Source organism: Apostichopus japonicus, chromosome 2 (genome assembly GCF_037975245.1).
Source record: "Apostichopus japonicus isolate 1M-3 chromosome 2, ASM3797524v1, whole genome shotgun sequence".
Taxonomy (NCBI): Eukaryota; Metazoa; Echinodermata; class Holothuroidea; order Aspidochirotida; family Stichopodidae; genus Apostichopus; species Apostichopus japonicus.
In genome coordinates, this window is record NC_092562.1 from 22855570 (window position 1) to 22880325 (window position 24756).

A 24756-nucleotide genomic window follows, 5' to 3' on the forward strand; every position below is an offset into this window, starting at 1 on the left:
ATAAAATGAAAGTGAGAAATAATATAGATCAGGACTTCCATATGATGAAATATGTCGGTGACCAATAGAATTTCAAAGGAAAACAAGCATTTCCTATTGGGTGTATACTGTATTTCTAAGATGAGATGATACTTGTTACACCTCTATTGGTCACTAGCTGAGATAACACCCTTGCTGTTTTTCTAGTGTCCTTTATATGTTAACCTTCCTACTGTAATGTTAGTTATGTATTAATCTTGTACAAACATATGCAAAATAAATTTGAAATTGAAACTTAATATTGCAGAGATACATGTAGAAGTGGTCATAGAATCCCTTTCTCCAAAATCATAGAACAAAAGAATGGTCATCCATTTAAGTCAGAGGGTCATACCAGACTGAAGAACTAACTTGGCTTATGGAAATAGCTATCAAAAACTATCATGTCATGATAGTTAGGGATGCACCGGATATCCGGTCCGGCCGGATAGTGAGCAATTATCCGGTTCCAGCCGGATATATTTCAAAATCCGGCCGGATCTTTTTCAAAATCTGGCCTGAATTATTCCTTAAAAAGGTGTTGGTATTAACTTATATCAATGTAAACTATTTCCCAAAATGAATAAAAATATTCAAAGTAAGGAAAAATTAGGTTTAACATGTTTAATTTAATTTTCTCAATGGTCTGACCCAACTGTTTCTAAAGATCAACCAAAATAATACAACTACTGTAATAATATGAAGCTATATCAACAAATACAGTTTGCAGTGAAATCATTTCTTGCATCCTTCATTAGTTTAATATTGTGCTAAAAATTTGTTACCAAATAATGAATAATAAAAGACAATTCTAAATCCAGATAGTAGTGTTATTACAACAATTAAATAATCTTTTTATTCAGTATGAAGTATGAGACTTGTGAAATGTAGCTTCCCGTTTTAAAACAAACTTCATAGGTAGTATGCAGTATTTTTCCAGCAAACAAATTTATTTACTGTATCAAGCTTGTCAACAATTATATTGTAGTTATTTTATGAAAGAATGTAGATTACACCACTTCAAGTCATATTTTTATCTCATAAATGGGGTCTTAATTTCACCTTCTTTATAATATGCGTATACCTCACCTAAGATTTGCTCCTTGTTTCATACTTCTACTTCTTATTAATGATTTTCTTTTGTGTAATGAAAAAATCTGGTTCCGGCCGGATTTTATCCGGCCAGATTTCATGTACTATCCAGCAAAATCTGGTTCCGGCCGGATCCAAAAATTTGGATCTGGTGCATCCCTAACCCTAATGATAGTAGTCCTTAGAGAAGATTTTCAAACCCAATCAATGTGATGATCAAGGATTATCATCTTGCTTATATGGTTACATATCTATGTTCCGACATCTCTATGGTTCCGACGTCTCTATGTTCAGACGTCTCAATGTTCAGACATCTCTATGTTCAGACGTCTCTATGTTAGTACGTCTCTATGTTGCGACGTCTCTATGTTCCGATGTCTCTATATTCCGACGTCTCTAAGTTCTGACAAAAAGAAGCAATTCGGGACACTTTTTTTTATCCCAAAAATCTTTTGTACCAAGAAAACAATTTTTGAGACTCAAACTTGTTTTTTGATCAACATTTCTTCGGACCAAATTTTTTGGGACCAAAATTGTTTTCCGGCAAAAAAATGCAATGATTGGTCACACACCAAATCTAAACACTTTTATTCGAAATTTATTTGGCCAAAAACGACTTTTGGTCCGAAAAAATTTGGTCCGAGAAAATGTTGGTCAAAAACAAACATTGGGGTCACAAAACTAGTTTTCTAGGTACAAACAAATTTTTGGATACAAAAAATTGCTCCGAATTTTTTCATTTTGTCGGAACATAGAGACGTTGGAACATAGGGATGTCACCGCTTATATGGCTTATAGCCTTATTTTTATTTTCAGCATTGTGCAGCTAAGTGGACTAAGTTGTTTCAAAACTATGGAAGGAACAGAAGTTGAACCAAATCATATTTTGCAAACCCAAAATATCAAGTTCCTGGGAGTAATCCACTCAACAACACTGTAAAGCAACAATTTTAAATATTTCAAGATGGTCAAGTTTTGAATAGGGAACCTATGATTGGGGGGGGGGGGCGGGGAAACACTCAAATGGCTACATTGTGCCTTTACTTTATTTGTAAATCTGCATTTTATAAGGTGCATCATAGACTGGTAGGGCTAACTAGGACCTTTGTAAGTTTCATTGTTATTGAACTCCTTTGGTTTATGGCCTCTTCAAATTTGTCAATTGAATACACATCTCGAATCATAAGAAATATATTTCTGTCTTATCTTTTGGTACAGAACTAAGCAAGATGTCTGGAATAAGGCACTGTATGTCCCGGATGTTCCACCCATCTGTTGTATTACCATCTGGAACTAGACAGAGTGACATCGTTTGCAAAAGTCAAAGGGTAATCCCTTTTTTATTTTACTTTTTGGTAATCTTTTTATACCAATGATAACATCTTTTTATACCATACAGTATCTATATGAGAGGATACAATAGGCTACAGTCCTGATGTAACACACAACAAGATACATTTTTGTTCTCTCTACTATGTTTTTGTAGAAGAGGCCTTTCGATTTTGTGTTGATTCGTTTATTTGGGAAACTAAGCAATGTAAGTATAGAGAAATAATTAAACTTGATGTAGTCTGCTCTATTCCCTACAGCAAAAAGTAACAATATTCATGGAAAATGGGGGAGGGGAATGTGCTGGGGTGGTAGCGAATGGATAGTATCATTTTTGTTAATACATAAAATGTTTGACACCTTGGAACTACACTATAATACCCAACACTATAATACCCAACACTATAATACCCAACACTATAATACCCAATCATGTCCTATCTTCTATTTACCTAGGGTGTTAATTTAATGGTACTGTAGAAACATTTAGCCTTTACATACAGTATCACAGCATGTCATTACAGTCTTACTTTTTCCTTTCTTGCGGTTTTTCAGTTGATGCTAGAGGCTGGTCTCATCAGACAGTCATCACCTGGGACTTTCCATCTCCTTCCATTAGCTCTGAAATCGTTGGAAAAATTGACTCATCTCATTGACAGTGAGATGAGAAACTTGGGTGGTCAAAAGATTGCAATGCCAACAATTGGGTCTGGTACTCTTTGGAAGAAATCAGGTAATAATACCCATGAAATGCATCTATAGCCCTAGGAAGAAAATGTATTTCAGATTCTATTTGATTATAGGTTTATGGAGGAATTTTTATTTGTAGATGTGTCAAAATTGGACACCTGGGAAAACTTCTCATATAGAGGACAACATTGCCAACTGTTCTACTTTATTACATACTGTAATTCCTTATAAATGTAGCAAGTCTATTATTCTACGAAGGTGCAAGCCTTTCTAAGCTGTGAATAATATGCTTGTTTAGTTTAGTTATACTATTTTAGTATGATAAAACAGATCTCTCTACCTGGTTATTCACTTAAAGACAGTGACAATATTTGCTTGCATAAATTATGCCAAATATTGGTACATCTGCTGTGAAAGCATTCAGGTTAATTGTTAAAATATATCATATATTGAAATGTAAATATTATGTTTATATGACTTTTTTGAAGTATTAAATTACTTTCTTTATAACAGGTTAACAATCAAATAGCGATATGTTGAACTCAAAACCATACTTGGAAGAGTTAAATTTTCTTTAAAAGGCCCATACACAAGAGATGTTGGACGTTCTAACCGTGTAAAAACATGCAGCATATTTTTATTGGATTCAAGTTTCTCTTTCTCTTGCCAGATAGATGGAATTCAATGGGAGCTGAACTCTTCAAGTTAAAGGATAGACACGGCACCGATATCTGCCTTAGTCCGGTGAGTGAATAGACAAGCTTGTGAAATACTTTAATTGGCTACGTCCAGGGGGGTAGGAAGCTTACAAAAGTGGGGGGGGGCACAACATCAGAGGGGCACTTTCTCATTCCACAACCACCACTTGTTATGCTATAAACTGATACACACCGGCCATATCACTATATATGTGTTAGTATGCTATCGATACTAAGATGGTACGCTGCAACATTGATTTTTTATTTATAGAGATTGTTTATTGTTTACCGTGCTACAAAAAGATATGGGATGCCATTTTAAAAATAGCATGTACAGACTAAAAAATAAATTATTAAATAAAATATTAAAATTAACAAAGGCTTAAGATATCAAAAAGACAGTTCTTCATCAAAGGGGCACATTTTATTTGCCAGTAGGGCATATTTGCTATTTTGGAAAAAAGTGGGGGGCACGTGCCCCCAGTGCCCCCCGGCTCCTACCCCCCTGGCTACGTCAGTAGTCGGTTCAAATAAGAGGCGTATAACAGTACATGTAATGTCAGTCACATGCACGCAAATGCAAAATTAAGTTTGACAAAGGCTGCTGCTTAATTTTTCATTGGTTCATCCCATCATTTATTTTAATTATTCTTGTCTGGGTAGTTAATTGTTTTTTTCCTCATTAGAATGACCCAATACTCCAGATTACATTGAATTTTGAAAGTTATATTTCTAGTTTATGGATGTCTCTTGTCCTTTAAACTTGAGGAATATTTGCAGAAAATGTTAATAAAATCATCCAATTGTCACTTTAGAAAATTAATAAACTCATTTGTATTTAGTAGTATTGAAGGGTTTGACCCATAAAGTCACACTCATATCACTTTAGTTTTTTTTTTAATGTCCTGGTTTTGTCGTAACTCTTTTACAGACTCACGAGGAGGCTGTGACTGATATACTAGCAGCCGAACCTAACTTAAGTCATAAGCATCTACCTTTAAAGTTTTATCAGGTAAAATATTACAGACTTATCTCTTGTTTTTATCAGATAAATCACCATTACTAATCGATTAGTTTCTCCCTGCAGTGTGTCTTAATGAGTTCCAGTCTAAGTTTATTCACAGTAATGTGTAGACCCATGCTTGGATGAATGACTATAAGCCACAGGTAATGTTACACACATACCATACCATATACCATATATTAGTGCTGTTTTCATGAAATAAAACATGCTCAAGAGCACTGTACTAAAGAACCAATACCTGGAATATAAAATTACCAAACTTAAGAAAACCTAAAAGTAATAACAACAGCAATAAAAGTAAAAAATGATGTAAGACAGGGTTATGAACCACAATAAAGAACATAAATATATAAATATACATAAAAATGGGCACAGTAATGTGAATAAAACAATACCAATAAAACAACACAAAGAGATAGGGGGAGGGAGGGGGGGGAGTGTGGAAGGTGGAGTACTTCCTGTCCAAGAGCCAAAGTTGTGCTATTGCAGAAATGCTGCAAAATTGTCAAGTTTATGGTGTATTAGGGTCTTTCAAGGGCAGGTTCGTTTGTGAGATTGCAAGCATATGCCATATGGAGTAAATGCCTACATTTTTACACTGCCAGACAGAAGCCCTGCTAATTGTTCCTACAACATGTGATAAAAATACTGGATGTTAACAGTTGCCTATAAGTAAATGCCAACCTCTCAGAAATATTGTTCACATTCCATAAGTCTTTCAGCATTCAATTCTAAATGGAAATTTTGTTGTGAGAATTGATGAGAGCATTATCATATCTGGATATTTCTTGACCATTCACTAGCATATTCCTTTGTTTTACCACAAAGATTACCTCAAAGTTCAGAGATGAGCCTCGACCACGGTATGGTTTACTGAGAGGAAGAGAATTTTTAATGAAAGGTAAATTTACTCCATTAAACATTTGTCCTCTTCTGTTAGATTTATTCTAAACGTTACAAATTACATGAGAATGTGAAAATCGACATGAAATATTGAAATGACTTTGATATGTGACTGTCTGTTGCAAAGGGGGAAGTGCAGAATTCCTGTATTGTTGACAAATATTTTTGTTAAGGTTATCTTTTTATTTTATTTGTTGGGGGGGAGTTCTTTTTTAGGTGTTAAGGTTTTCTATTTTCTTTGTTGGGAGTACTCTATTCGATTAAGCCCAAAAGGGTTTCTTAGTTTACTTCCTTTCACACATTTTACTTATTTGCAGGTATATTGTCTTCTTCACCTTGTATTACTATGTGTTAAAACAAATAAATCATCATCAAATATTGACAGATTGATATTTATATTGACAGTCAATATAAATCAAGCAATTACATCAATAATTTTCTCTTCAACACAGAAATTCAAAATGATGAATATAACCTGACGAAATTTGACTCATTCAATTTTTCGAAAGATCGCAATTAAACCATGACATGAACGTCAGAGCTTAATCTGAATTTTGATGGCTAATTTTCATCATCTTTGCAGATATGTACACATTTGATGTTTCTGTGGATGCTGCCCGTACCACATACGAAACCATATGCGATGCATATCACAGAGTATTTGGGCAGCTTGGTCTAGACGCAATACAAGGTAAATATTAACGATGAACTTGTTTGCTTTGCTTGGATCGTAACCTATTAATAGATACAAGTTCAACATCAATCACTAGTATAGCAAGAAAATGCAGCCAATTGAGCTGGATCTCGGGGAATTTGACTCTATGAGCAACTGTTCGCAACACATTCCCCACCTTCAGTTCTAAATTTCTTGCACATCAGAATAAAGTTTCCTCCCACAGGAGCAAGTGTTGTCACACAAGGGTTATACTTTTGTAACTCTACTCTTTACTTCAAAAAATTTGGCGAATTCACTTGTCATTTAAATTTACCCGTCTTTGATCTATTTTTTGACTAAAATTTGAAAATAAAGTCCACTACTTAGCACAGAGGACCAGGTGTACTTCCATGCAAATGTCACCATCAGAGTAGCAATAAAATCAGACAAAATTTGTCAACATGAATATAATATGATTAACAGTAAAGTTAAATAATGTTCCCTAACAGTGTGAGCGTTTAACAAACATGTAATAATGAATGCACTTTATCTTCAGCTGCTGGTGATTCCGGTGCAATAGGGGGCGACGTCTCTCACGAATTCATCCTACCAGCTTCTATCGGGGAAGACACCATACACCACTGTCCGAGATGCGGGTTTGCTGCCAACACAGAGACCACCACATCAGATGGTCCTCCTTGCGAACAAAACCTCTCTAAACCATCTTGCAAGATGGTCGAAAAAAACCGGCATAGAACTAGGCCACGCTTTCCTGCTGGGCCAAAAATATTCCAAAGTTTTTGGTGCTAAGTTTAGTGACACATCGGGGACGAAAAGGTAGGGAATTTCCCTTTGTTGGTCATGTGGTGGACTTGTGTCTTTCAGGATCTACTTTGTATGGATTGGTTGTCATGGTCATTGCCTGATTACCAAAAGGCAGATAATACAAGCACCTTGGTGCCCCCCCAAAATCATGGGGCTCTTTAAATCAAGGGGCCTCTATGAACCCTTCCAGGCATAGCATACCAACTTTAAAGCTTCTTTCTGTTTTTTTAATTGATCTTGCAATTGTGGTATATGTAGGGGGAGGTGGCATATGTTGCCATTTTGCCCAGAGGGTGTTAGCCTGGCTTTAGTCATGGTAATAATTGCTAAGAGGGTGAAATTTCCATTCATTTTCTTTAAATTTTAAGAATTTGTTTGTATAATTTTCAATTTTCCATTTGCAGTTTTTATACAATTTATTGTCAGATTGTATATAACAAATTTTCTACCCTTTTTATACCTTACATTATCGATTTATATATTTGTATATCATGTTTGTATATATTTTACTGTAAAGCGCCTTAGAGCAATTTCTGATTGGATAAGGCGCTATAGAAATTTTGTAAAATAAATAATAAAAATAGTAAATATGATCAGTGAGTATATGCAAAATGCTCTATTGTAGCAGGACATATTAATTTGCAGTTTTTGTTTCGCTCTTTGTTTGTATTTCCTTTCATAAATTTGTTAAATTAACTAAAACGTGATCAAAACAAGATGCAGCTATTGTGTTTCGTTGATGAGGAAGTAAGTGGAGTACCAGTGTTTAGTACCCAATTAACACTTGAGTACTCAAGGACTTGTTTTACAAGTATGACTGCTGGTAGTTGTACTCGTATATTAAAAGTTAGTTATTTTGGACTCAGTACTTGGTCTTCGGTAATAGGTACACTCGGATGCCTAAAATGTGGATACTTGCACACAGCTTTGATGTACCTGGTACTCGATCAGGACGAGTACTTTATGAATACTTACAAGGAAAAAGAGAAACATTTATTTAAAGGGCAATAATATGATGTAAAGTTACTATGTAAATTTGATTTCAAGGATTGATCTACTGTGTAAACTGTTGAGACAGGTGAGTTAACTTAGGAAAAACTGGAAACATTGAGTAGTATTAAAAGATCAAAGCGAACAAAAACAAATATAAGAGAGAAACATTTTCATTGAAGATTACTTTTTATCTGAAGACCTTTCTTTCTTCGTTCAATTTTAAGGTCATGTTTAGTTGCGTTTCTTCTACTTTGCTTCCATGTTTTGTTGGTTTCTTTATAGAAATTGTGAGATGGGATGTTATGGTTTGGGTGTTTCACGTATCATGGCTGCATCAATAGAAGTATTATCTACCGAGGAGGATGTCAGGTGGCCGGTCGCGATAGCTCCCTACCAGGTGTGCATTATACCACCAAAGGTAAGCTCCACCAACTGGAGGGGGTAAGCTTAGGGATGAAAGGAGACTTATTTCCCCTTTCTGCTGTAATGTTATAACTGGAACTTGGAGAATCCAACATTTTTTGGGGGGAGGGGGGGATGGTGGCTAATCAAAGTGTAATAACAGCAACTTGAAGTAAATACCAGACATTTCTCAACTTCTGTAAACAGTAAGAAATGTTTCTAAGAACATTGACCATGAATAGATGAGGCAAATATGGTGCTGGGCTTGGTCATGGAAGCAATTGTAGGAGTAAATCAGTTTTTTGTTATTTTGTTATTTTGATGAATCATTCCTTGACATTCTATGCTACAAAATATTCATAGCAATTCACAAGAATCACTAAATAGAAGTAGGGTGCAGCAGCCTGGTATTTTATTGTCCTTTGCTGTACCGCAGTAGAATCCCCTTTCTGCTGTTATGTCATTACTGGAACTTGGAGAATCCAACATTCTTTGTTTTGGCTAATCAAGGTGTAATAACAGCAACTTGAAGTAAAACCAGCCATTTTTCTCAACTTTCTTCTGTAAACATTAATGTTTTTTCGAAGATCGATGACCATTAATAGATGAGGCAAAAAGGGTGCTGGGCTTGGTCATGGAAGCAATTGTAGGAGTAAATCAGTTTTTTGTTATTTTGTTATTTTGATGAATCATTCCTTGACATTCTATGCTACAAAATATTCATAGCAATTCACAAGAATCACTAAATAGAAGTAGGGTGCAGCAGCCTGGTATTTTATTGTCCTTTGCTGTACCGCAGTAGAATCCCCTTTCTGCTGTTATGTCATTACTGGAACTTGGAGAATCCAACATTCTTTTTTTTTGGCTAATCAAGGTGTAATAACAGCAAGTTGAAGTAAATACCAGCCATTTGTCAAATTCCTTCTGTAAACATTAAGAAATGTTTCGAAGAATGATGACCATAAATAGATGAGGCAAAAATGGTGCTGGACTTGGTCATGGAAGCAATTGTAGGAGTAAAGCAGTTTTTTTTTTTAATTGATTTTGATGAATCATTCCTTGACATTCTATGCGACAAAAAAATTCATAGCAATTCACAAGAATCATTAAATAGAAGTAGGGTGCTGCAGCCTTGTATCTTAGTGTCCTTGACCAGTGGCGGCGGAACCGGGGGGGCTTCGGGAGGCTCAGCCCCCCCAATAAAAAAGTTGAGGGGGCTGATGCATGATAAGCCCCCCCAATATTTACCAAGGCTCCGAAACAAGCATCTGCCCATTTTTCAATGCATACTTGTCGATCTGTCCGATGCACACGTATACTCTATAGGTGTAATAATTTTAGTAATTGCTGGGGGACCCTCGGCCCGTCCCCTGGCTATAGACCACATTGTCACCCCAACCGCGTCTTCACACGGTTGGGGTGACAATGTGCAGTGAAAAGTGGAAGCAGTGAGTGTGAGTACCGGTAAGCGTAACACAACTTCGTCTTAGGCCAATGACTTGCCTCATTTCAGCCAGTTCTCCAACATCCCCTTACTTAGTGGCGGAGCGTCCATATATACAGTCAGGGGGCGGATGCCCCCCCCCCCCTGACGGACTCAAATGGACTGCTGGCGCGCTTTTCACTACTTTTTACTTATTCGCGATTTTTGACTATTTTATTGCGCTCTCATATACCTATTGACATTTGCCATATTCTGTTGGTTTAATTTTCCGACAAAATGGCGACGACACCTATTTATTCTCCGTTTATCTGGAAGTAAGCAAGGCCCCGGAAAGGGTCATTTCCTGCAATCTAGGGAGTATCTTTACTCAAAAATTTTCCGTACGCTCCGCGCCAACCTGTGGTGGCGCTCCGCTTAGATAGTGCGGAAAGCGCCCCTACAAACCATTCTTGCCCTCCCTGACCAATACTCTAGCTCCGCCACTGCCCTTACTACACTCAAAAACATCTTTGCGAGTACACTACGAGTAATAGCTACTCTCTTAAAAAACCATCGAATATACAAATTACAATGTTTTTACAGACTTTTACGTGCAATCTGAGAAATAGCAGGCTTGAGACCCATATTTTAGGGCTAGGTATTCGCAGCATAAAACACTCGGAAAGTGCCGTTTCCGGCCATCTGGGGATTTGAAAAAACCCAAAATTTTCTTGTACGCTCCGCGCCAACCGATGGTGGCGCTCCGCTTAGTCTCCACACATTAGCCCCCCCAATAATTTTTCCGTTCCGCCGCGCCTGTCCTTGGCTGTACCCTGGTAGAATCGTAGAAGAAATAATCGAATCATCAGAAAGAAAAATAGAAGAGACCTATTAATATTACCAATATTTATCTCAGGAAGGGAGCAAAGAAGAGGTTCGTGGATTAGCAGAAGATTTATATGACGAGGTCTGCCTCTCGTTACCCCATCTCAAGGACGACATTTTATTGGACGACAGGATATCGCAGACAATTGGAAGGAGATTAAAGGACTGTAGAAAGAAAGGATTTCCTTTTGCCGTCATTGTTGGAAAGAAGGTGAGTGGTAATGTGAATTTGATTTCAGTGAGGACAGTGTTTCTGACGTCATGTACACACCTCATCTTCTTGCCCATCACTCTCCCCTCCTCCTCCACCCTCATTCCCCTAGCATGTCCCTTTTTTTAGCTTTGTTTTCACATATCATCCCCTTAGTTTTTGGTTTTGATGATGATCGTAACCTTTGCATTCTGAATGGCGTATGTGTGCGTTTGTTTTGTATTCTGACCGAGGACTTGAAAAAATGAATTCCAGGTCCTCAGATGTGATTTGTAAAGAATCACCACGTCCTCGAAAGAATTTTATTGTTATGGGGTATTGTTAAGGTTTTGGTATTTGAACAATGGTAAAAACAATGGGGTCTGAATGTAAAACACACCTGTGTGTGTGCGCGTGTGTGTATTCAGTTGTGACACCCAGCTTGTAAACATGATATCCCAACAAGGTAAGGTTGGACCAATTTCTTATTTGGTGTGAAGTAAGTACCACATTGAGTAAAAGAAGCCTATTGTTTTTGGTGGAGGTCAAAGGTCATGTATGCAACATTCCTTTGCATATCTTTGGACTGAAATAAGTTGAGTTCATCCAGGATGAAAGATCACTTTATCCAAGAATGACCTTTAAGATGGAAGTACTTTAACTTGAAGTACTTTAACTCTGCAGGGTTAATAGAACTCCATGCTCCCAGAACTAAAGTGAGATGTATATTCTGGACAGGATACTGCATGAACATAATCAAAGGCGTAGGAGGCGTGGGGGGGGGGGGGCACCCACCCAAATTTTTTGTGAAAATTCAGGCAATATGCTGAGAATTTTTCGGGCACCTACTGAAAGAACAATAATTTGCAATGTGTTTTTCAATGGTTAAACTGATATTATTATGATCATTATTATTGTAACAACTTCCCCAATAATTATAACCAATATGGAAGGGTAATAACACGGCAAATGATTGTATGCTATTGGCATGCGGTGTAATAACCGATGCATATCTATATGATGTGCACATTAAGTTGTTGAACGCTGGCGGAGTGCGCGGGAAATTTTGGTCATATTTTTCGGGCAAGTCGTTACAGCCCCCCAAATCAAATTGGGCTCCTACGCCTATGTACATAATGCCAGTTGCATTGCAATTGGCATTTTGCAGGCCAGTTGAACCATGTGCACTTTATTTAACCAGTATGGGATGTGCTGGAGCTGAGAATATTTTAGGCTATGGTAATTTTCTAGCCATTCCACGTAAATGGCTCCTTTAACAAGAGAAAAAAACAATTAAGGACCAGTAGATGGAACTTCAGAGATGAGGATCACCAGAGAGGGGATGGGGGAGGGGGGGATGGAGGGAGTTGTATCATAATTCTCCACTTTCCTGTCTGATTTTGTATGAATGCATGGCAGATGTTCTTTGTAGTATCACTTGGGGGATAAAATGCTACATCAATTTTAATTTCTGTTCTTACAATCTGTTTATTCAAGACATACCGGTACTTCTCTGAAAATATATCCGATCTTCTTTTTTTTTTCCTTCAGGCTACAGGACATCCTCCAGAATATGAGCTACATGTTACAGAAACGAACAGTAGCAGCTTTGTTACGAAAGATGAACTTCTTAGTTACCTGAAGTCCAACACATCCCGATGAATGGGAGCTTACTTAGTGACCGTCTAGCTTCATTTGCTATGGTGTATTGTAGCAGGCTTGCAAATAATTCACAGGACTAGTCAAGAATGGAAGCTGATACATGATGTAGCACAGCTGGACTCCATCATAAGTTAACATGTTCGTTAAGAACAACTGGTTGCATTGCGTGACCACATTAATAAAGCCAAAAAACCCTTCTGGACTCTCATACCCAAGTAACTTATGCTGCATTGCTATATAATGACAACTAATTAGATGCCAGGATTGTCAGCCCCAAAATTTATATGCAAATTAGTTTAAGCCTTGGTTTATCTGGCTGAAAGTGTTGTAGGGTAAGTGCTCATAGTTTGATCACAAGCAGAATCTCTTGAAGTACTGAAGTTCTGATTGGACACCAAATATATCACCAATAACTAACTTCTTTGTGATCACTTCTCTGCATTTTGTCTAAGATTATGTGTAGTGTGTCTTCCCCTTTCAAAGGGACCCGGTGTAAGGACGACACTAACATGATGAAATATTGACAGTACTCATGTAAGGGGATAGAGGCTGGAAGTGTCTCAGTACAGTGTGCTTAGTTTGGTTTTCATGTCCAGACTCTTCGGTCTTACAAAGTGATTACTGTACTTGATTCTTAGAGATTTGTGTGGCGGGAGAACTTTGGCATTTAAGGACCTGTAATTTTTTTTTTTTTACTTGCCAATAAAGGCAGGTTTGGATGTTTTGTCGATTATAAAATTTCCCAAACTGATACTGCATTGTAAGTTTCCTTATGAACTCACACTAATTAAGTTGTATTTTTGTAAAAGAAAAAAAATATTTCATTATGTTTCTTACCTTTGATAAACTTAAGTTTAGGGCTGAGGAGAGGGTGGGGAAGGGGCTAAAACTTATTAGGGTATATTAGTATGATTGATTGCATTCATTCTGTGACCAAATAATACAAAAATATTGAAAGGTTTTTTGTGTGCCGTAGTCATACAAGAAACCAAATTAAGGGAGGCTGTTGTAAGCTAAAGGAGTCCACTGGATCAAATCATGGGTTAAGTATTGTGTTACATTGAAACAGCAATTTATAGGAGACAATTGAATTTAAAACAAAAGAGTTTTAATGTTGAATACTCATATATTGTCAAGTATTTCCACGAATGGAATTTTATACAGAGAAATTAAACCGATACCATATTTGTACAAGATGTTTTAATCATTTTTAAAATATTCTTTATTTCTTTTAATGATTAGAAATGATTATTTTCAAGATGCAGCAACAGTTGCAAGTCTGACTATTCTGTGCTTTGTAATACATGACAGCCGATAACTTAAACAAGAGTCTTTCAAGAAAATCAAGTCCGCTTGAAAGTTTCAAAAGATTTGAGATTAAACTGGCAAAAAAATATATCTGAGATAACTTGCATAACCATTGACTGCTTTACATGTTAGCATAGCGTTAGAGCAAAAGTCCCTTAAAGTTCCTTTTCTTTTCTTGTACGAGTTGTTCACAAAGTAAGCATAACATAACAGGTTATTATGGACCTCAGTTTAATGCCCTTCTCAAGGGCATCAGTGCCCGTTCCACGATAGTTGGACAACACTTCAATCTGCTGCCACAGACAAATACTAAAAATTATAATAAATCATTTTCTATTCATTTCTTTTCAACTGCTTCTACGTAGCCTTTTCACTAACTTAACTCCATCTCTGAAAGATCTTCAAGAAATTTAAAACTAGTCGTAGAAGATTCATGTTAAAGGCCTTGTTAAGCTGGTAAGCAGAATATATTGCAAAATGATTGTTGAATATTATATGAAAGATGGTAATATTTATATCAGGTTCATCAATGATCTATTTCAATGATGTAAAAAAGAAGAGTTTATAACCTACTAAAACCTTAAACTGAGAACCCCCACAATATCCTTCACAAACCTACACAAATGATATACCCACTATTGAAACATTATTACCAAATCTGGGGGAGGGGGGGGGGGGGTAATTTCAACTTTAGTAATTTACCTTTACCAAAATACTCATCATTTAGCTAGAAGCTGAATTTATATTCTCAAACATTCCTTCTAAGACCCACTTACCCCAATCCACCCCCCAAACCCCACACAAGCGTTGCAGTCAAGTATATGATGGGGCAGTAAATTATAAAGTTGTAATATTTAACATGGCTGACCACTTTGAGGATCCTCTAGAGCAGGGGTGGGCAACCTACGGCCCGCGGGCCACATGCGGCCCGCCAGGGATTTTTTTGCGGCCTGTGAGATGTCTCAAGAAAAAGAAAAAAAACAACCTATTTTACATCATCACAAAAAAAACGAGCTAGCTGCTTAGAATTTATCGGCACTAATGATGCTGTCAGGTAGGCCTATTATCCCCATTCATTATCAACTGTACAGTATTGACATCATGTTTTTGTGAATACAGATTAAGTACACACACCTATTGCTTGAAAGTCCTCAGAATCAAAGGTTTGACATCAGCAGGTCGTTGGTTAGGTGCGGCCCAGTCAAATTTTCACCCTTATATCTGGCCCATTCATTTAAAAAGGTTGCCCAACCCTGCTCTAGAGCATATTTAGTGACGACACAAACAACCGTCACCCCTCCCATCACTCGCCCTCCATCCTCCTTCCTACAAAATCATTTTCATAATTTCAAATTCCAATAAATACATAAGAGGAAACCAAGCCTGCCATCCTAAGTGATAATGGGAAACTTGCAGATCCTTTCTAACTTCTATATAGGTGAATGGGCACAAATAGGTATTGTGTCGAAATCCCATTCCATCCCTAGTTTTGAATTCACTACTTTGAATCCACTAAGTTGAGCTAGGGTGCAGCCATCTGTTATTAGTGTGTCCTTGGCAGTACTGCGGTAGAGTGCTATACAGAGGCATCACAACACTCTTATCTGGTAATCTCCATTTTGCGTGATGTATCTCACCCAGGGCAGAGCCTGGTAGCCACTCTTCTCAATGATTTTCAGGTATCGTACTTGGATGCCGGACGTTGTGAAGTAAGGAATTTCAAATTTGACTGCGATCGGTGGCTTCCCTTCTTGTTCCTCCGCTTCCACGCTAGGTAGATTGAAGTGCGCCCTCATCAGATACTCCTTCCCACCCTGAATTTACCCAAGAAGAAATAAAGAGTCAGTCTAATAATTGTATATCTGTCTGTAATCCCGCCGAGAACGATGACAACAGTGTGATCACAAAAAGAGATATCCCTTGGCAGGATCAGTGATAGATTGAACTAATCAGTCTGTGGCACTAAGGGTAAACACACAGTATGTGGCACTAAGGGTAAACACCATCTGTGGCACTAAGGTAGCAATGTGAATACAACAAAGGGGCATCTCTCGATGCCAACAAAAATCAGTGGCAGACTAAACTGATCTGACTATGGCACTCAGGTGGCAGTTTGATAAAAGAAGGCTTCTCTTGATGGCATCAAAATTCAACTATCACACTGAACTGATCAGTCTACACCACTTTAGGTAACAGTGTGAACACAAAATGAGGCACTCCTTGATCGTACAAATAATTCATGTATTCAATCATAGACTGAGCAGATCAGCCTGTGGCACTTACAAAAATTTGTGTAAACACAAAATTCCACACAAATCCTATGGAACACCTTTTAAACATAATACTCTAAAATTACCAAAGAAGTGATACATGTGTATTTCAAGACGTTATGGCGATTTCAGCATATCTAGCCATTTTGCCATGTGACTATATACTTGCTCTAGTAAATATTCCAGTAACACCAGAATACATTTTTTGGGGGTCACATTTATTAATCTTCTTACTGAACTCACCGGGAATGATTTGATGGTCCAGATGACGTGGTTCTCCTGTGGCATGTACTTAGCGTAGCCGACCGTGGTCTTAAACTTGGGAGAGTCCACATCACTGGGTACGGAAATGATGATCTCGACGTTGTTTGCTGTGGAACGCCTCTTGAACTGACTCTTGGCTTTGATCATGTACTCCACCCTGGAATGTGAGTGCTTCTCAATCACAGATTCAATCCAGATAAGAGGTTTGACCTGTCAACAAAATGAAAAATGTCAAGACTTATAAAACAAAACAAGACAATTAATTTACACAGCACACTGGTCCAAACTGCAGACAAAGAACATTGACACTGACAAATGCTCAAGAAAAATGGAGTTTTACTCAATTTGCAATAAAGTACTTAATAAGCCTCAAGTTCCACATATTTGTATTGCCAAGAAGTAGAATTTTTTTATTCTAAAGTTTGAAACTTGAAACTCTTCTGTCACTTCATCCTCTTCAAGGATAAAGTTTCTCAACTTTGTCTTTCTTTGCTCCAACGAAACATTTACTCACATGTGTGTTGAGTCGGTATGACATCAGTTCAAATTCACCGTCCGGTGGAATGAAGGATATGGTTCTGTCATTCTCAAATCGGGAGAGGCGAACGCACTGATGGAACTTGACATCTTCCAGCTCCACTGACTTGCTCTTACCCCCTCCAGGAAAGTGGTAAAAAAAAAGAAATGTTTCTCAATAATTTTGGGTGTAAATTTTCTGGCTGTTTTGAAGAGGTCATGTGTTTAAAGCTGGCTGTTTTGAAGAGGTCATGTGTTGAAAGGTGGAGGGGTGCCCAGAGGGGAGTGAGGGGTAGATGGAGGGAAGGCAAGGGATATAATTGGTATTGGAGGTAACATGAAAAGGAAACTGAGATATGAAGGAATATAGTGGACATTTCCAATAGCCTTATCTTCATGCTTGTGTATATGTTAATGACTAAAACAATGGGGAATGAAAATCAGGACTATTGAACCACAATGGTGACAACCAATATTAATATGGATAAGGATGAACTTTGACAGAAGTTTTCATCATGGAATTTAAAATAGCATTTTTTGCTCCCTTCCCAGTGATAGCTGTCAAATGAACTGTGAGTGAGAGCTAGTTTTTGGATTTAGCAGAAGTGACTTTCTAGCATATTTTAGGCTAACTCTGACGATCTTTATCTCAGAACATCTAAAGATTCGATTGGCATAACTACAGACTCAAAGAGTCTAAGTTCAAACCCCCCACTTACTTCCTGTATTTTCAAAGAGAATTTTGTCGTTGAGGCCGAGCCTAAGCTCTGGCATCCCGCTCAGGAAAACTCTCATCTTGATGGCGCCGACTATTTCACTTCTGAGGACGTTTCCGTTTGTGTTTACCTACGGTGAGAACGTTCAGGAGTTTATACATTTGTGCACTCCAAAGGCTCTGAAACTTATATACAGGGAAATGTCTACTCTTTGATGAAAGGATTATTCTTGTTTTTGTAGCTATATTGTATATTCTCCACCACAGTAGGTGAAAACCGCACCAAGATACCATGCTTAATGAAGAAGAATTTTTAAAATACATCAATATTTAAAAATGCATTAGGCAAATTTTGATGTTTCTTTCACAATTTCATGCCAAACTTCTGAAAGTCAGTTTTACCTTACCTTGTAGCAAAATGCGCTACAGCTAACTTCGACCAAAGTATTGGCAGATTTGTAGAATCTGAATATGGCCTTCAAATTATCATTACTGCAGTATGTCTATGTTTAATCAAACACAAACTTCAATTTCCCATTGCACTACTTTTACAGGTATTCTGATATTTACAAGCACTTATAATTTGCATTTTAACTTGTTTATAACCATCACAATATGTATATATATATATACAAAAGCAGCAAACTATGCATATTCATATCCTGCCAAATATGCATATTCACATTAGACCATTCCTTGTCAGCCAGTTGGGACAATTTCCTAATGCTAATACCTCTCTAAACTCTCCTCCAGTATCTTGCTTCAAAGCACTCATATTGACAGTACAAACAGTTCCTAATACTTGATCTGATAGAAACTTGATATTCATACTGCTCGTACTGACAATACGAGTGCTCTGAAGCAGTACATGACAGTACAGTATAGAAAAATTTGTCCCAACCCTGGTGTTCTTGTTGATTGATAAATCAATAATACTTACCAGAAGGTTGACAGATTCTATGACATCCAAGAACACTTCATTCTTCCTATACTTAACGCCCTCTGACCTCCAAGATACAGCATTTGTAATGGCTGGAGGTGGCTTTGGTGCTACTTCAAGTTTTTGTCCTTCTTGTGTAATGTACCTGCAAATTGAAGAATAAATGAAATTGGCATTTCATACTTCATTTACTTTCAATTATCATTAAAGTTGCTAAAGTAAAATGAAGTCAACGAGAGCCATGAATTTTACCTCCAAATAAAAAAGGAAAATGTATACTTTTTTAAAGTATTCAAACAATCATTATAAATTGATACCTTACTCACACATCAAAATGTTATTTCAAAATATATATTCTGTTTCAAAATGTTGAAATGCAGTATATAAAGCTTTCAACTAAAAACAGATCCTTGGTTCACGAACTTCACGTTTGTTAATACCTTATAACGTGAACATGTTTTTACAAACCAGAGAGAAATGAGCCTCAATCTGAAAACTTAATTACATAACTCACTCTTGTAATATTTTGCCGTCTGTCGTTTGTGGATAGCCAAAGTCGACCAATTCATCGAGCAACTCGTAAATAATGACAAAATTATCCCTTATACTCTCTTCCTCTAACTCTCGAAAATATTCCATGAAAACCTGTCAAACACAGAAATTATTAAAGACAATTGAAAAAGAAAAGCAGAAGAAAAATGAAGGTATTTAAGTGATATTTAGACCACAGACGTTATCAATTCATAAAGTAACTCTTAAATGTGCCTGTGATCATAAGGTGTCAACTTCACTCCCATGCAGAGTACATGAACAACACATAAGTTTTTCAGAATCTCTTGAAACATTTAAGATCATAGATACATTCAGAGTATGTGCTATCCCTTAGACTATGACTACTTAGACGAGGAGAGATCAAGTAAAAAGGACAAACTTTTAAAGTAAACTCAATTTTACTCCACTTTCAAATTCAACATGAGGTTCACAACCTAGTGACAGACATCCAACAATGAAATTAGTCACCTTACTTTCCAAACAATCTCTAAATTAATTAATTCATCTCTCTTTCATATCCTTTCCCAACTAAAATGAGAGAATTATCTCCATTTCTTCTGCTGTTTACTGTTCAACATAGAAAAGATGGTTCACTTAATAATATTGAATTGACATCTACAAGGTCATTTTGAATCAAAATTCTTCAAAAACGTGAAGTTTTAATACTCCTTCCCTCAATTTTAGTGACATATTTCATTGACCAAACTATTTGAAAAAAAACAAACACAGCTAACAAAGGTTATACAGTATCAACCAAAAGAGATGAGACTCATCGTAATTTTACTTGATGTAAATTGCAGACTGACTATATTTATCTTGTTTTTTTAAAATCCCTGAATAAAGTGCTAAAGAATACACTAGGTCTACTGTCCACTCTTACTGTACTCTGCCTCTTACTAATTACAGTCAGTATTGAACTATGCAGTGCTACTGAAATAAATGAGAAGAATAACTTACAAGATAGCATCTCCCGTCCTGCATTATATGTGCTGATTGGGTACCACGTTGTAACAATACTAGCTTTTACCCAAGAAGTGTTTGTAATTCACCAAAGAAACCTACTCACCCAGTCCCACCATATTAAAAAGCATTTATACTGTAATGCAATGCCCTAATCACTTAAATCAATAGCAGGGTGGGAGATACTGGTGGTTCAGTTGCTTAAATAGTGATTAACAAAGTGAAATGTCCATATATTGTCATTGTTTCACATGTTACACCTTACCTGGACTGCAGTTCAGTTGCTTAAATAGTGATTAACAAAGTGAAATGTCCATATATTGTCATTGTTTCACATGTTACACCATACCTGGACTGCAGTTCAGTTGCTTATAGTGATTAACAAAAGTGAAATGTCCATATATTGTCATTGTTTCACATGTTACACCTTACCTGGACAAGTTTGTGTAGTAGAGAGAACACCATAGCTACGTTAGCATTCTTCTTTGATGTCGCCACCACTGGATGCATCGTTAAGGATAATTAACTTTGAGTCTGTAACAAAGTGTGCTAAGTACCAAGATTTTCTAGCAAACAAAGAAAAACTATGTAGTACAAACTAGAACAAAAATTCTACAAAGTGATTACAAATGAGAGGGTAATATAAAGCTAAGCACTACAGATGTTAGGAACTTTCTGATAGATACAGTTATCTCCATAACTATTATTTTTTTTTTCTTTTTCTGATCAACACAATTATGACAGAATTGAGCTCAATGTTCTTGTCAGTGCATATTAATATCATGTATAATCAATATGTTTTCATTTAGCATCAGTACTTAACTGCACATTTTAATGGTCATCAGAATGATTATTCCCAGTCCATTCAATGTGTATGTATCAGTTTGTAATCCAGGTTGTTTCGGACATTGAGATGAATATGAACAAAATTCATGACTAAGTGCTACAAAGATTGAGGAAGTGATTTCTATCAACAAACAAACAAAGATAAAACCAATCTTAGTTAACGTTGCAATGTCTCTCATTATCACAAAGCCTACCATAAAGCAAACTATTTACATGTATGTATCTATGCGAATGTGTTATGAAGAAATGAATCTTTGGAGTTTACACAGTGAAGTGGCAATTACTGTGATTTGTGTTATTACTATGATTCTTGACATATTGTATAAAAGTGTGAGGACCCTGAAATTTTGTAAATAGCAGAACCCCCTGAAGGATCAAAATGGAACATGTATGCTCTTTGAAGTAGATGAGTTTATTATCAATCTTTCTGTCCTCTCATTGGCACTCTTGTTGATAGCAACAGTTATATTGTTGTTATTGTCTCAGGATTAATCAGGAATTAGCAATATATCTACTACTGATGGAGGAACAGGGTGAACTTTTAACTCAGTATAACGAAATTGCTGACATCCACACCTACAGGTACGACAGGAAGGCCAAATGGTACTCGACTCCTTACAATTTTAGAGTTGATATTATTGCAGTGAACACGTCGATATATATGTTTGGAACCATTTTGAAAGTAAGCAAAACATTCTAAAAGTCCTCCTGGTAATTAACTACAAACATAGAGCTACACTTAAATTTAACAAACCAAAGAGGATAGAGCTATGTCACTTAAATTTTGTAACCCATTGAAGAGTATAACAGATTTTGTAAAGGATACAGTAAAGATTACTGTGTTTAATAAACATAAAGCTGACATTTCCATGTGTGATGATTGGTGATTGTGTTCCTTCCTCCTCGTTGTCCATCATGAGAGGCAAAAGTTTGTCAATCAGGGACATATCTATATCACCACGGTAATTCCTGGAGATCAGGACCTTGTAAGTAAAATCAGACAAATATCAAATAATTTACACTACTGTAATCAGACCAAAGTTAAAATGATAGATAAACTAATTTAGAAGAATTACAAACAATATCCCCTAATTTGAGCACGTACAATATTTAACCTAACCTCGTCTCCACTATACAGGGTCATGCACTAAATATTAAGGGGTTCAACTATGTGGTATATTTTGTTCAACATATATGGGCCACCAACAGAAACGTTTAGTAAACTGCCAAGCACTTATGAAATATCTGTTAGTGTTAAATTTGCAATTCATGACACAACCCCACTTGATAGTTAGCCTAGATAGCTTGCCTAATATAACTTAGGCAAAAGCCCAGGTACTGTGTGGGTGGGCATAGGCTAACCTTAGCCTTTGCTCACACAGGGTTGCTTAAATATAGGACTAACTTAGGCCTTGTCAGTTAGTGTAAGTAATTCCACTTAGAGCTAGACCTAGGCTAGCTTTTGTAGGCCAAGTGAAGTGCGACGCTGATTCTAAAGCCAGTATTCGGCAGCATACTAACATTATCAATAAGACAACAGAACACTAACAGGACTGACTAGCATGATTGTAGGAAAGGGTGTTGGCCTAGGATAACTTTGTTATGAACAGGGAAGCCTAGGTTAGGAATACACTGTACTGAGCTGCAGCATTAGACCAGGGGCTACACAGTAAGCCCTAGGGCTTAGTCATAACGTAGGCTTAGGGCATATGCCAACTTGGGCCTAGGCCTAGGCTAGGAGTGTAGCCTACCATACATCAGGGTCTGCCCAACTTTTAGAACTTATAATTATTGAAAAGTGAGGCTTGCTCTAGACCGAAGCATAACTAAACGAATAACAAACCTTTCCCTTCATGTCCAGGAAATATATCGCTGACACAGACATTGTGAATGTCTGTATATTTGTTGGAGTGTTAAAGAATACGATCAAGAATAAGACTCGTAGTCTTAGTAGGAGGTGTGTGTCACTATTCCACCTTGTTCAGCTTGTGTATAAGTTGGCAATTATGACATTTTAGAGCGATTCCACCCATCCATGAATTGAAGAAAAAGCATAGCGCCACCTATTTGCTCCCTCGTTTCCACTGATTGATCAAGAATCCCTTGCAGATCTTTAGTCTTGATATGTGTTACCAGACCCGTCAACTCTCCCGGTTTTACCGGGAGACTCCCGGTTTTTACCCGAATCTCCCGGCCTCCCGGTTTCATATTCTATTCTCCCGGTTTTTTTAATGTTTCATCACTTGCGACATTTCTGAAAATAGCCAACAATTAGTCCTATGTCGGTCAAGTCTCAAGCTTGATGGGACTCTATCTAGCATACTAGCCATGGAGTCACAGTACCAAGAGTCCACTGTTCCCTGTTTCAAATGTAAGCCTACTAAAGAGACCCTGTACAAACCGAAGCGAGCTGCTGTTAACTACAACAAGAAACACCGATTGAATGATTCTCTCATTGTAGTGCATAACTAGACTATACTTATTTAGAAGTATTTATATCATTTCAGTTGAAAATTACCAACCTCCCTATTTTCCCCTTGTTCTCCCTATTTTTTGGCCATGAAAAATGTTGTTCTCCCTATTTTGGGGTCAAACAGGTTGACAGGTCTGGTGTTACAGAAATGTCAAGCTATTTTGTTATAAATTCTCATAAAAACTCAATAAAACATGTCCACAAAACTACATCTAAGAAAAAATAACGCAGTTTATAACATTCCATACCCCAGTTGTCCTTCAAAACTTTGTAATTACCTGGAAACATGTTATATGTGAATTAGCCATAAGTCTTGTGTGTTTTTGTATTACATTGTTTTGATTTGTTGATCAAAAATTAACAATAAACCAGGAATTATAGCATTCTATTTCAAATTCTGCTTCACATAAAGATAAGTGAAGTTTTGTGCATTATTTCTCCCTTCAAGTCCAAAGTAATATGAAAATCATAGGAGATGTGCCACTCAGTATAGAAGCCTGTCTGTGATTTCGGCATTTTGACACATGTTCTTTGGAAGTTTTACTTTCCTTGTACAGTCCTGCAGTTGTTTGGAATTTTCATTTATATGTATTGTTAGCTATAGACTAATCCTTGATATAATATTTAGCTTGATTTTCAAGCGCCTGATTTTAAATTTCATGCAGCAAGCATAGGATATAGTGTTCTGAACAATACATATTAAGTACGTACGTTACGTTGCAAATGCAGTCTCACATGCAGTCAAACCTTTCTTTGTTTAGAGCATAAAATGGGCGAAAAGGTCATGAAAATTTGGGCAACTAGAAGAAGGATCATATACCACTCTGGCTGGAACGTGTCCAATACGATATATGGCATTCTTCTCAAAATATTGACACTGGTATATGGTTACAACTCCTCGCTTATTATCTCGCCCATTATTATTTCTCAGATGATATTATGATTGCAAAATTAAGTTATTAAATTAATTAAACTAAAGCTACTTTTTGCAATCGATTGCTACTTTTTTATGATTCTGACCAACTATAATAGTTACATGATCAGAAACTGGTCGGCCTACTTTGATATGTTTCTCGGATTGAAAACAAATGGTTATTCAATAATTGAAAAGTTTCTGTCCCAA

At 36.8% G+C, this 24756-nt stretch overlaps 2 protein-coding genes across 2 annotated transcripts; one reads left to right on the plus strand and one right to left on the minus strand.

Annotated features, from left to right (window-relative positions):
* Positions 1 to 2328: 2328 nt before the first annotated feature.
* On the plus strand, positions 2329 to 12889 carry LOC139982672 (probable proline--tRNA ligase, mitochondrial). The gene is given in 11 exon segments (XM_071995711.1): positions 2329 to 2438; positions 2995 to 3172; positions 3800 to 3873; positions 4759 to 4839; positions 5680 to 5752; positions 6338 to 6445; positions 6966 to 7143; positions 7145 to 7246; positions 8510 to 8645; positions 10969 to 11148; positions 12679 to 12889. Coding segments are annotated over 11 exon segments (1320 nt in total). The 5' UTR covers positions 2329 to 2339; the 3' UTR covers positions 12790 to 12889.
* Positions 12890 to 13895: 1006 nt separating this feature from the next.
* LOC139982679 (AP-1 complex subunit mu-1) lies at positions 13896 to 23162 on the minus strand. The gene is made up of 9 exons (XM_071995723.1): positions 23004 to 23162; positions 21987 to 22143; positions 20747 to 20814; positions 19317 to 19447; positions 18803 to 18947; positions 17867 to 17993; positions 17146 to 17288; positions 16611 to 16841; positions 13896 to 15911 (listed from the first exon to the last, which is right to left on the minus strand). Exons 1-9 carry the CDS (start codon positions 23043 to 23045, stop codon positions 15687 to 15689), a joined length of 1269 nt encoding a protein of 422 aa, XP_071851824.1. The 5' UTR covers positions 23046 to 23162; the 3' UTR covers positions 13896 to 15686.
* Positions 23163 to 24756: the final 1594 nt, after the last annotated feature.

Bases quoted from the DNA above. Each gene is read 5' to 3' on its own strand.
- LOC139982679 (XM_071995723.1), bottom strand. From the start codon at position 23,045: ATGTCTGTGTCAGCGATATATTTCCTGGACATGAAGGGAAAG. The intron at 22,144-23,003 runs GTTTGTTATTCG...TTTACTTACAAG, and splicing joins TCCTGGACATGAAGGGAAAG to GTCCTGATCTCCAGGAATTA. The intron at 17,994-18,802 runs GTAAGTATTATT...TTCTCACCGTAG, and splicing joins TAGAATCTGTCAACCTTCTG to GTAAACACAAACGGAAACGT.